At 65.1% G+C, this 12,024-nt stretch overlaps 2 protein-coding genes and 1 long non-coding RNA gene across 3 annotated transcripts; 2 read left to right on the forward strand and 1 right to left on the reverse strand.

The window, feature by feature from the left end:
• On the forward strand, window positions 1–1,067 carry LOC121080011. The gene is made up of 4 exons (XR_005825250.1): window positions 1–54; window positions 175–298; window positions 533–703; window positions 891–1,067. It is a non-coding gene; the product is annotated as an uncharacterized LOC121080011 (long non-coding RNA).
• Window positions 1,068–1,825: 758 nt separating this feature from the next.
• On the forward strand, window positions 1,826–4,446 carry NAXE (NAD(P)HX epimerase). The gene is given in 7 exon segments (XM_040618838.1): window positions 1,826–2,034; window positions 3,038–3,146; window positions 3,231–3,236; window positions 3,238–3,342; window positions 3,482–3,595; window positions 3,678–3,825; window positions 3,902–4,446. Coding segments are annotated over 7 exon segments (867 nt in total). The 5' UTR covers window positions 1,826–1,852; the 3' UTR covers window positions 4,105–4,446.
• On the reverse strand, window positions 4,213–7,309 carry GPATCH4 (G-patch domain containing 4). Its single transcript, XM_040577985.1, has 8 exons — window positions 7,167–7,309; window positions 6,548–6,622; window positions 6,367–6,458; window positions 6,036–6,143; window positions 5,756–5,859; window positions 5,600–5,650; window positions 5,252–5,477; window positions 4,213–4,329 (listed from the first exon to the last, which is right to left on the reverse strand). The coding sequence occupies exons 1-8, from the start codon at window positions 7,240–7,242 to the stop codon at window positions 4,213–4,215; spliced, it is 849 nt and encodes a 282-aa protein (XP_040433919.1). The 5' UTR covers window positions 7,243–7,309.
• Between the last annotated feature and the right edge of the window lie 4,715 nt (window positions 7,310–12,024).

Raw genomic sequence — 12,024 nt, forward strand, 5'->3', positions numbered from 1 at the left:
GAGCCCAGGCTGGGGACGAGCCGTACGCACCGGGAACACGTCCCAGGCACTCAGGTAAGAGGCTGCAAATTAAACCCCAGATTTAATTAAACCACGCGGCTAATTTTTGCCGGAGCCAAAGCTTTGGCACCGTCTGGCACCGGGTTCCTGCCCGTTTGTCCTTCGTCCCTGGAGGCAGAGGAGCAGCCCTGGCTGATGGCCCCGCACCAGAGCCCCACACCCCACAGGACATCCCTGGGGAGGATGAGGATGGTCCCAGCACGGCTGCAGGGTGTCACCGTCAGCCCCGCGCCAACAGGTGGGTGGGCGAGGAGGGGCACCCCCATGCAGGAGTGTCGAAGGGGACGCAGCGAGTGGTGGCGCCCCAGGGATTTCTCGTGGTTCCAAGGTGAAAATCCTGATATTTTAAAAGATGCACAATTCCGGGGAGCGCCTTGGGGGTCTTTCAGGCTGGAATTTGGGGAGGGTTTGGTGGCGGTGGGGGTGGGCTTGTGGCACAGACCCCCACCAGCAGTCTCTGCTTCACTCCCAGTAACCTCAGCAGCACCCACTGGCCCCCAGCCCCACCGCGCCACGGCAGCCCCCAGCTCCGTGAGTACCAAGCGCCACCGGGGCTGGGTTCGCCCCGGGGGCCACTGCTCTCACCCGGTGGTCCACAGGGCACCGGACCCCCCCGGACCCTCCGACTGAGGCCCCCAGAGCGGTAGGTGACACGCTGGAGGAGCAGGCGGGTAGTCTGGGCTGTGGGGGGTCCTCTGGGGGGAGGGTTCAGGGATGGAGACCCCCTGGCAGGGCTTGGGACACCCCTGCTGGCCACGTGGCCCCAAAGCTGAAGTCACTGAGGCTGGTGGTTTGGGGACCTTGGGGCCAACCCCAGCCCCCCTCCCTAGGGAGGGGGCAGCACAGCACCCCTGCAGGAACCCCCCCCCATCCACCCGCCGCCTCTTCTGCATCCCACCGGACACGCTGTAACACGCCAGTGGCCTCGCCACCTCCCAGCCCCACCGCTGCCACCCCCACCGCTGCCGCCAGCTGCTGGCCCCCCACCAACCAGAACCCCCGCACCAGGACCAGGGCACTGTCCCTCATCTGCAGCCTTGTGTGAAGGCGGAGGGCACCGGGGAGATGGTGGCATCCCACAGCGGCCTCGCGCGAGGATGGAGGACACCAGGGAGATGGTGACATCCCACAGCATCCTCGCACGAGGACGGAGGACGTGGTGACTTCCCACGGCATCTTCATGCAAGGGTAGAGGACACCAGGGAGATGGTGACAGCCCACGGCATCCTCGTGCGAGGACGGAGGACACCAGGGAGATGGTGACAGCCCACAGCATCGCTGTGTGAGGACAGAGGACCACAGGGAGCTGGTGCCCCACGGCAGCCCACCCGCACAGTCCCACCCCCCCAGTACCGGACCCAGCCCCCCCCCCCCCCCCCCGTTAACTGCCCGTTCCGCGCCCCCGTGGTCATTAAACGCGACGAGCGAGGGGTCTCGGGGGGACACGAGGGGTCCCTCCCCCCCCCACCTCCCCGAGCCCCCGGCGCTGTCGCTAACGGGCACCCCGGCCTGGGCCAGCGCGGTCTTAATACGGGAGGGGGCGGGGCTTCCAGCCAGGTACCGCCCCCCGCACGGGGGTGGGCGCTCCGCCCCGACGGACCGAGCTGAGCCGAGCCGAGCCGAGCCCGGCCGAGTGCCGCCGGGCCCGGCCGAGCCCAGCTAAGCCGAGGCCGACCGAGTGCAGCCGAGCCGAGCCGTGCCGAAACCAGCCGAGCGCAGCCGAGCCGCGCCGAAACGAGCCGAGCGCAGCCGAGCCCAGCCGAGCAGTGCCGAGCGCAGCCGATCCCGCCCCATGCCGGGCCCGCGGTCGCTGCTGGGGCTGGGGCTGCTGGTGGCGGCGGCGCGGGCGGGCGGGCGTTGCCCGGGGGGGGGCTGGCACCGGGACTGGCACCGGGACCGCGGCTGGTGCCGCCCCCACCGCGCCATGCACGGGCCCAGCGCCGGGCCCGGCCCGCGGGAGCTGCGCTTCCTCGGGTAGGGCCTGGGGGGGGGGGGAAGCCTGGGGTGGGGGTGGGCGCAAGATGGGCAGAGGGGGGGCAGAATGGGGGGGAGGGGGTGCCGTTGGGGGTCCGCAGGGTGCAGGGGGTGGCTGGGGGTCTTCAGGGTGCAGGGGGATGATCGGGGGTCCACAGAGTGGAAGGGGGGGGGGGCTTGGGGGTCCCCAGGGTGCGGGGTGTGTGTGTTTGATTGAGGGTCTGCAGGGTGCGAGGGGGGTGGTTGGGGGTCCACAGTGTGCAAGGGGGGTGATTGAGGGTGTGCGGGGGGGGTGATGGGGGTTCCACAGGGTGCAGGGGGACTGAGGGGGGGGGGGAGGTCTTCAGGGTGCCGGGGGACTGATGGGGGGTCCACAGGGTGCAGGGAGGTTGCAGGGGGTGGGGAGGGTGCAAGGGGAGTGACTGGGGGTCCGCAGGGTGCAGGGGGTGGCTGGATGTTTGCAGGGTGCAAGGGGTGCCTGGGGGTCCACAGGGTGGGGGAGGGGTTGCAGGGGGTGGTTGGGTGTCTGCAGGGGGTAGGGGGGGTGCAGAGGGTGGCTGGGGGTCTTCAAGGTACAAGGAGGGTGAAAGAGGGTCCCCAGGGTGCAAGGGGAGGTGGTTGGGTGTTCACAGGGTTCAAGGGGGGTGGTGTGGGGGTCCGCAGGGTGCAGGGGGATGCCTGGGGGTCCACAGGGTGCAGGGGCGGTGCAAGGGGGGTGGCTTGGGGGTCTGCAGGGTGCAAGGGGGGTGTCTGGGGGTCTGCAGGGTGCGGGACATGGTTAACAGGGTGGAGAGAGGCACTGGGGGGGGGGGGGTGAGTCGTTGGGTGGGATGCCTGGGGGTGCAGAGGTGCATGGAGTGGGGGCTCAGCATCCCACCCCCCACTTGCTGGCGCTTTGCAAAGTCAAGGGGATGGTGGCTGGCCCTGGGCCGTCCCTGACCCCAGAGAGCCGGGGTCCGGCCGGGGGTCTGGGACCCCCAGGGCTGCCACCCTTCCCCCCCAGGCAGGAGGAGGCCCAGGCCATCGACCAGGAGCTCTTCACCGAGTACAAATTCAGCGTGGACCAGCTGATGGAGCTGGCGGGGCTGAGCTGCGCCACCGCCATCGCCAAGGTGGGCGCACGAGGCGGGGAGGGGGTCCTGGCAGGGGTCCTCAGCATCATCCCCCAGCATAATCCCGCTCCTGGCCCCCTCCAGGCTTACCCCCCCCAGCTCCTTCACCACCAGCCAGCCCGCCGTGCTGGTCGTCTGTGGGCCGGGGAACAACGGTGGCGATGGCTTGGTCTGCGCCCGGCACCTGAAAATGTTTGTGAGTCTCTTGTGCGAGCGGCTGCGTGCTCCCCCTGGGGAGGGGGCTCGGCCCCGTGCACCCCCAGCCCCACAAGCTTTGGGGTTCACGCTCCTCCAGCTGGTGCTGCGCCCTGCCCAGCTCCCTCCTGCTCTTGCAGGGCTACGAGCCAACTGTCTATTACCCCAAGCGCCCCAACAAGCCCCTCTTTGAAGGTTTGACCACCCAGTGCCAGAAGATGGACATCCCCTTCCTGCCCGAGTTCCCGGCGGAGGTGAGGAGCCCCCGGCTGGGGAGCAGCCGCCCTTGGAGCCGTGCCGGGGGCTGGTTTTCACCCACCGCCTTCCCCGCCGCAGGCTGCGCTCATCGACGAGCTCTACGGCTTGGTGGTGGATGCGATTTTCGGGTTCAGCTTCAAGGGAGCGGTGCGGGAGCCCTTCGGCAGCATCCTCGGCACCCTCGAGCGCATCACGGTCCCCATCGCCAGCATCGACATCCCCTCGGGTGAGTAACTCCGGACCCCCCAGGGGAAGGTGCCTCTTGGGGGGTCTTCCCGGCTCCAGCCTGGGGCTCCTTGCAGGCTGGGACGTGGAGAAGGGGAAGGCGGACGGTCTCCAGCCCGACATGCTCATCTCGCTGACGGCGCCCAAGGCGGCAGCCAAGCATTTTGCCGGCCGCTACCACTTCCTCGGGGGCAGGTTTGTGCCCCCCGCGCTCCAGAAGAAATACGCTTTAAACCTGCCGCCGTACCCCGAGACAGACTGCGTCCTGCAGCTGACCTAGGGCTGGGGCGCAGCGGGGGCTTGGGGTGCGGGGCTAGGCTTTGGCACGGCAGACCAGGGTCTCATTCTGCCAAAGCTGCAGCTCTCTGCTAGGAGGATGCTCAGCTCCTCACTGGGCTTTGGTCCTACTCAGCTCTGCCACGGGGTCGAGGTTTGCAGCGGACTCAAAAGCCCCCAGGAGCCTGGGGGTGACGGGCCGGCTGCCGGGGGACTCCGTTTGGGGTTGCTGCCTCATCCGAGTGTTTGTAGGTGTAGACAAAATCCAGGACGCTGGGGTTTGCCACGTGCGTTGCACTTCAGGATAGTTTCACTGCAATAAAGATTTTATTTGTGCCCTTGAAAATGGGGGGGCTGTCCCTTTGTGGCCCTCTGCGACAGACCCATGGCAAACTGGTGTCCCCCCCCCTCGGGGCTGGTGGGCACTGGGGTCACCCCTGGCAGAAGGGAAGGCTCCCGGGGGTGGTGCAAAGCTTGATCCAGCTCCAGACCAACCAGTCCCAGCCCAGTGTCTCCAGGCAGCGAACACGCAGCTGGGGGCCTCAGTGTTGGGCTCCACCTGGGAAGGGCCCGGAGCACCCCCTGGGCACCAGTAGGCAGGATCGGGACCCTCAGAGCCAGATGGTGCAGCTGTGCAGGGCGGCAGCCTTGGTCCTTGCTCACTCTGGCTCCCTCTTCCTCTTCTTCCTGGGCCTGTGCCCAGCGTGATCGGACCCATCTGTGTCTTCTAGAGGTACCTCGGTCTCAGCTGGCTCTTCTCTGTCCTCCTCCTCCTTCTTTTTTGGCTCTTCCTTGTCTTCCTCCTCCTCCCAATGCTGCCGCTTCTTCTTTTCTGGCTCTTTGTCTTCTTCCTCCTGCTGCTGCTTCTTTTTCTTCTTCTTTCCTGTCTCATCTAGCTCTTCGTCTTCCTCCTCCTGCTTCTTTCCTGTCTCACCTGGCTCTTCTTCGTCTTCCTCCTCCTGCTTCTTCTTCTTCTTCCTCCTCTTTGCAGGCTTCTCTTCCTTTCCTGCCACCTCTTCTCCGCTTGGCTCCTGCTTCTTCTTCTTCCTCCTCTTTGCAGGCTTCTCTTCCTTTCCTGCCACCTCCTCTTCTCCGCTTGGCTCCTGCTTCTTCTTCTTCTTCCTTTTCACAACCTTCCCTTCCTCTCCTGCCAGCTCCTCTTCTCCACTTGGCTCCTGGTGCTGCAGCAGCTCAGGGTTGGCTCTGTCCCTGGACTGTTTCTTTTTTTCCTTTATTGTTTTCTGCCCCTCAGCTGGGGGGCTGTTTTCTGGGGGCTCACGCTGCTGCTCCTTCCGCCGGTACGTGGCCAGGAAGGCTCGCTCCTGCTCCTCCAGGCGCGCCAGCTTGGCACTCATGGTCAGGCCGTGACGGGCACCCCTGCAACGCCGGTGGGCAGCACGGGTCTGGCACCTTCCTGGTGAAGAACCCTCCAGCCCAGCCTGCACAAAACCCTGCCAGGAGGGGGGAGCCCAACCACGCAGCCCTCCCCAACCACTTACTTGTGTGCCGTGCGGCCGCCGCACGCTCGCATCAGCTCCTCATCCGTCAGCCTGTGGGACACAGACGGGACGCGTCACTCCCAGCATCGGCATGGGGAGGAGGGCGGCCCGGAGTGGGACTCCCCCTTGCAGCCCTTGTCCCCCACATCACCTCACCTCCTGGCTGAAGAGAGGTCCAGCTTCTCCTCCTCCTCCTCGCTGCTCTCCGAGCCAGTGGGCAGCTTCGCCGACTCCTCCCCGGATGCCGTGAGCGTGGCTGACTGTGGTGGGGAGAGGCAGAGGGGCTGTGAGGAAGGGGGACAAAGAAAAGGGGGCCCTGGGGGGGGGGCACAGCAGCGACGGGCTGGGGAGGGTGCGCTGCAAGGGGGGGCGCAGAGCTCACAGCAGCTTCCAGAGCCGCAGCTGTTCGCCGAGCCGTGTCCCCAGGGCCGGTTACCTTCACGAAGCGGCCGTACAGCATGCTGCCGGTGCCGCCGGCCTTGCGGGGCTTCTTAGTGCTGATCCAGGCTCCCTGCTGAGAAAGGGTCTTCATGGCAACACCGTCCTGGGGTGGGGGGAGAGAGATGCAAAAGGCTCAGGAGCAGTTTTCTGAGGGGCTTCGCCCCCTCCAGCACCGTGGTCCCCATGCAGGGTGCTGCACGCTGTGAAGGGCTGCAGGGACATTCGGTGGCAGCACAAAGCCCACCAAAGGGGGACCCCAAAGCCCTCCCCGCCTGTGGCCCCGTCCCAGCTCCACTGGGGTGCCCCCTCGCCACCCCCAGCCCTACCTGCCCGGCCTCCACTGCAATGTTGGCAGCTGCCTTGTTGAAGACGTGGTCCCACCAGTGGAAGGAGAAGGGCTCCGCTGCGTCGTGTCCCACCTGCGGGGTGCAGAGGGGCCACCAAAACGGCTGCAGCCGGCGACGACCACCGGGTCCGAGCCCGCACCGTGCAGGGGGCTGCACTCACCCCCCGCTGTGTCACACTTGACCTTCACCCGGATGGCCTCGGCGATGCCGTCCTCCCGCTTCCCCAGCCCCCGCCCTGGGGACAAGAGCACCCGTCACCGGCCGCAGCGGCTCCCCCGGACCCCCCCCACTGCCGGGGGTTGGCCAGTGGGGGCCGGGGCTGCTGCGAGTCCCCAAGTGTGGGGGGCGAGGCCGCGAGGCGGAGGTCTGCTCCTCTGGGAAGGGGGCTGGGGACAGGCCATGAGACCGGGGAGCGCCAGGGACCTCCACGGCCTGGGGGCCGCCAGGGCCTGGGACCCCCGTGGCCTGGGACTGCTGGAGCCTGGGACCTCTGCGGACCAGGGACCACCAGAGCCAGGGACCCCCGGGGCCGGAGGACCCCTGGGGCCTGGGGATCGCCAGAGCCGGGGACCCCCATGGCCTGGAGACCGTCGGAGCCGAGAACTCCCGGGGCCTGGGGTCCCCCCGTAGCCTGAGACCCCCGCGGCCTAAGGACCCCTGGGCTGGGACCACTGGAGCATGGGGACCCCCGCGGCCTGGGACCCCCCACGGGCGCAGCAAGGCCGGGGGCAGCGGGGGGCAGCGGGGCCCGCAGGCCGGACCCCCGGCCCGGCCCCCACCTCTCCGCCAGCCGTGCCGCCGCAGCTGCCCCTCCGCAAACCGCATCCCGCGGCCCGGCGGCTCCGTGGCGCTCATGGCCGGGCTCCGGGGGGTGCCGGGGGGGCCCGTCCGCCACCGCCCGCCTCCACGCCGCCGCCGCCGCCGCCGCCGCCCGGAAGTGCCCAGCGCGCACGCGCAGGGGTCAGACGGGGTCACGGCTCTGCGCGTGCGGGCGGGGCGGGGCGGGCACGCGCCTGGCGGGAACAGCGGCACGCACGCGGGCGCGCGCCTGCAGCACGCACGGGCGCGCGGGTAGACGCGTGAACACGCGTCTGTGCACACAGCCGCACACACACACACACGCGCGTGCGTGCACATTGCACACGTGCACACACATGTACACGCGTGCATGCACGTACACACAGGCATGCACATGACATGCACGTACACACAGGCAATGGGGTGCATGACGGGGTGCATGGGGTGCATGGCATGCAAGGGGTGCAATGGGGTGCGTGATAGGGGGTGCGTGGGGTGTGTGACAGGGCGTGCATTGGGCATGCGGCATGCAAGGTGTGCGTGGAGTGCATGACAGGGGGTGCAATGGGGTGCATGACAGGGCGTGCATGGGGTGCATGGCATGCAAGGAGTGCAATGGGGTGCGTGATAGGGGGTGCATGGGGTGTGTGATAGGCGTGCATGGGGCATGCGGCATGCAAGGTGTGCATGGAATGTGTGACGGGGTGCAAGGGGTGCAATGGGGTGTGTGACAGGACGTGCATGGAGTGCATGGCATGCAAGGAGTGCAGTGGGGTGCATGACAGTGTGCATGGGGTGCATGACAGTGTGCATGGGGTGCATGGCATGCAGGGGGTGCAGTGGGGTGCATGACAGTGTGCATGGGGTGCATGGCATGCAAGGAGTGCAGTGGGGTGCATGACAGTGTGCATGGGGTGCATGGCATGCAGGGGGTGCAGTGGGGTGCGTGACAGGGGGTACATGGGGTGTGTGATAGGTGTGCATGGGGCATGCGGCATGTGCGTGGAATGCATGACAGGGAGTGCAAGGGGTGCAATGGGGTGCGTTGCATGCAAGGAGCGCAATAGGGTGCATGATAGGGGTGCATGGGGTGCATGGCATGCAAGGGGTGCAGTGGGGTGCATGATAGGGAGTGCATGGTGTGCAAGGGGTGCAGTGGGGTACGTGACAGGGCGTGCATGGGGTGGGTAGTGTGTAAGATGTGCAGAGAGTGTGTGATAGGGCATGTATGGGGTGGGTGGCATGCCAGGGGTGCAAAGGGGGGCATGATAGGGGGTGTATGGGGTGCATGGCATGCCAGGGGGTGCAATAGGATGCATGATAGGGGTGCATGGCATGCAGGGTGTGCAGCGGGGTGCACCCGCGTGCAGCAAAGGCACCAACTGTACTTGGCACCGCTGCAGCTGTCGTGCACAGCGGCCACATTTCACCGCATGGCTGAGGGGGTCACGGGACCCCCCTCCCCTGCTCCAGCACCCCCGAGCATCACTCGGGCACCTCCTTGTGCTTGGCTTCCTCCTCCCGCGGCGCCTGCTGCCGCCCCCTCCCCTCGGTAAGAGGCTGGGGGCTTATCCCAGGGTGGTGAGAGCAGGGAGCCTGGCAGCAGCCTTGGCCGCTCCGTATTTCCCTGCTCTGTCTGCCAGGAGTCAAAAAAGCAGGAATAACCTTCGCGGAGGAGCCGGCTTATGGCCACAGCCCGGGAGCCGGGAAGCCAAGGCAGAAGGATGGGGAGATTCCCACCAGGATGGGGAGATTCCCACCAGGATAACGTGATGGAGCAGGACCAAGCATCCCAGCACCGCAGAATCCACCAAAACCAAAGAATCTGGCACGGCGCGGGAGGTTTCTCCTCCATCCCTGGCAAGTGGGGCTGGAGCAGCCCCCCTGGACAGCCCGGGGTCCCAAGGGATCGGGATCAGGGCTCAGCTCCATGGCTGGCACTGGCGGTGGGACATGGGGCACAAGCATTGTCCTTTGTGTCACCGCTGCCAGCAGCAGCCAGGAGCACCCCAGCCCCTCTCCCGGTGCACACAGAAACCCGCTGGGTGTCGTGGGTGACAGCCCCTGGTGCACCCATGGGTGCCAGCTCCAGCAAGGATCCCAAGGATCCCAGGACCACCCTCCACTGCCGGCGCATCCTTCAGCCCTGGGGCAGGCTGGAAGACTTGGGATTTTGTTGTTTCCAAAGAGAACAAACGACAAATCCCAGTCTCCATCCTGCTCCGGGCACAGGCTCCAGGCTGGGCACCACCGGCTCCAGCGCAGCCGCCGCCGCGCGCTGGGAATGCTGCGTCCATGTGCAAACGCCGGTGAAACATGCAGGGAACAAAGTCTCGTCTTGCTGGAAAAATTAAAAATAAACCAAATCAAACCCACGGGAAGAGGGATCTGAGGGGTGCCATGGTCGCATCCTGCTGGCGGGCAGCCGAGCGAGCTGGCCATGTCCCAGCCGCTCATAAATCGTGGATTTCTGTGCTGGAATGTCGTGGGATTGAGCAGAGGGGCCAAGGAGCATTGTTCCTCCTGCTCCACCTCCAGCCCTTCCCCACAGCAACTGGTGCCCAGCAAAGATGCTGCAGCGTGCAATATACACACCTATATACACACGTATATATGCACCTATATCTCCCTCCTCGTTTGAGAGGTTTGATTTCCAAGTTGAAAGTGTTTTTTGGAGGAAAAGACTCTGGTTCTCCTCCAGGGAATGGTGAGGATAAATCGGAAAGAAGTCCTTGATGGCAGAAATCTCTCCAACTCAATCAGCCAGATTTGCCACTACCCGCTGAGGAAACGGCTCCTTCTGGTATATTTTAAAGGAAATAATTCGATTTATCAGAGGGAAAAAGGAGAGGCAAGAGCCAGCGAGGAACACCTTTGGGCAATTCCCGCGGGAAGGAGGGAGATAAAAGGGAGAAAGTGCGATTGTTCCTTTGAAAGACGGGTGTGGAGGGGATGATGGTGTCACTAAAAAGCTCCCTGTCATCAGCCGGCAGAGAGACCCCCGAGCCCCCAATCCACACCCAGGGCTGGAGCACCAGCATCCCTCCGCCCTTCGGGCATGTGGGACCACAGCCCAGCCACCCCCCACCTGCCGCCCCCTTCTGGGGAAGCCCCAGCCCCTTCCCCACCAGCTTTCCCCCCTCATTTGGAGAAGGGGGGGGGACACTGCTGCTCCCCCCCCTGCCCAGCGCCGAGGCCAGACCCCAGTGGCAGCTCCACCACGGAGGGGTCACGATGCTCTTCTGCTCCCCAGGGAAGAAGGACCAGAGCATCAACCCCAGGGCAAACCCCACAAAACGACGGCGCTCAGCACACCCTGGGGGGGGGGGGGGGGGAGCACCCACCCCTCGGCCCTCACAGGAGTTCATTCCCCTAGCGCATCCCCTTCGCCAAAGCCGGAGCCACAAATCCGTACGGCAAAGCCCCCCCTGGAGCAGCACGGAGGGCGGCAGCTTGGCCAGATTCCCCAGGGAAAGATGGAGAGTGGGGGGATAAACATGGGATGCAAAGGGAGGCTGCAAGCCGAGAGCCCCCTGTCCTCATCCTGATTTTAGCACCTGGGCTGGTGGGATGGCAGCAGGCGAGGAATGATCCCGAACTGACATCGGAGTGGATGTTGTGACGTGGAGGGACGGGAGGAACAGGCTTTGCTGCTTAAAGTTTTCCTGCTTAAGAGAGCAGAGAGACACCAAGGACCGAATGGCCTGTGAAGACTCAGCATTCCCAGCTCGCTCCTCCCCCAGGTTTATCTTCCTCCTGCGGGAAGCACCGGAGAACGGCTTCCATGCCCCTGCCGTGGTCCAGAGCCCTCCCTGGAAAAGCAGGACCCCAGCTTAAGAAAAAACCATCCTAGCAAAAAATGAGAATCACGTTAACTCTCCTCGCTAACCCGCAGCCTGCGCTGCTGGCAGGATCCCTCCACCCCACAGGAATTTCCAGGCACCTTCGCCCACCGGTGCCCAGCAGCCAGCTCCATCCCCACCACGCTGAAGCATCACCAGCTCTTCCCACCTCGCCGGGCCAGCAACGGGCACCCCCAGCCCCACTGGAGCCCGACCGCTCGGCGGGCTCCTCACCTTGGACCCACTGAGCACCCCCCCCCGGGTCCCTCCTGCGTCGGAAGCCGGGGGAAGCACCCATCCTGCCCACGAACAGCCCGGGTTCGCACCCTGTCAGCACCTTTTGCTAACGCTGAGCCGAGAGGGACCGTTCCTGGCTGGCAACGAGAGGCTTTGGGACCAGTTTTGCTTCTCAGAGCACAACCTTATGGCAAAGACGGGGGGCAAAGAGGGGGGTTTACACGGGGACAGAGCCTTCGCGGAGCTCAACCGACCTCAGCGCGGGCACAGGACCGCGCCGAATCGAAGCTGTCCCCTCTACAGACCCTTTCAAACCCATTTTTAGCTGCCAAGGGGCCAACCGGCAGTGTTAGGGCAGAGCTGGGACCCACACAAGCCTTCGCACGTTCTTTTTTACATTCGAAGTTGCAAAAAAAAAAAAAAAAAAAATCCACCAGTGTGCAAACCTCCAAGAGATTACAGCTTGCCTTTCTGAATCCTCGGCTAAAAAAAACCCATCTCGTCGCGACGCACACAGAGGGAGGCAGGAGCTCTTCCAGCCCGCGCGTGCTGCCGTGTTTTCTGGAGCAACCGCCGCTCCGTCTCCACTCTCCAACACCACAGAGCACCGACAGATCCCAGCTCCAGCTCTGGAGCAAGCTGGGTGCAGGTTTTTTTACAGGTATTCCTCCCGTTCCCTCTCACTGCCCGATCCTCCCCTACCAGAAGAAACTTTTTTTTGGGGGGAAATAATAAATAAAAAGTACCAACAGCCAGCTAA

The sequence above is a fragment of the Falco naumanni genome, chromosome 20 (assembly GCF_017639655.2).
Source record: "Falco naumanni isolate bFalNau1 chromosome 20, bFalNau1.pat, whole genome shotgun sequence".
NCBI lineage: Eukaryota > Metazoa > Chordata > Aves > Falconiformes > Falconidae > Falco > Falco naumanni.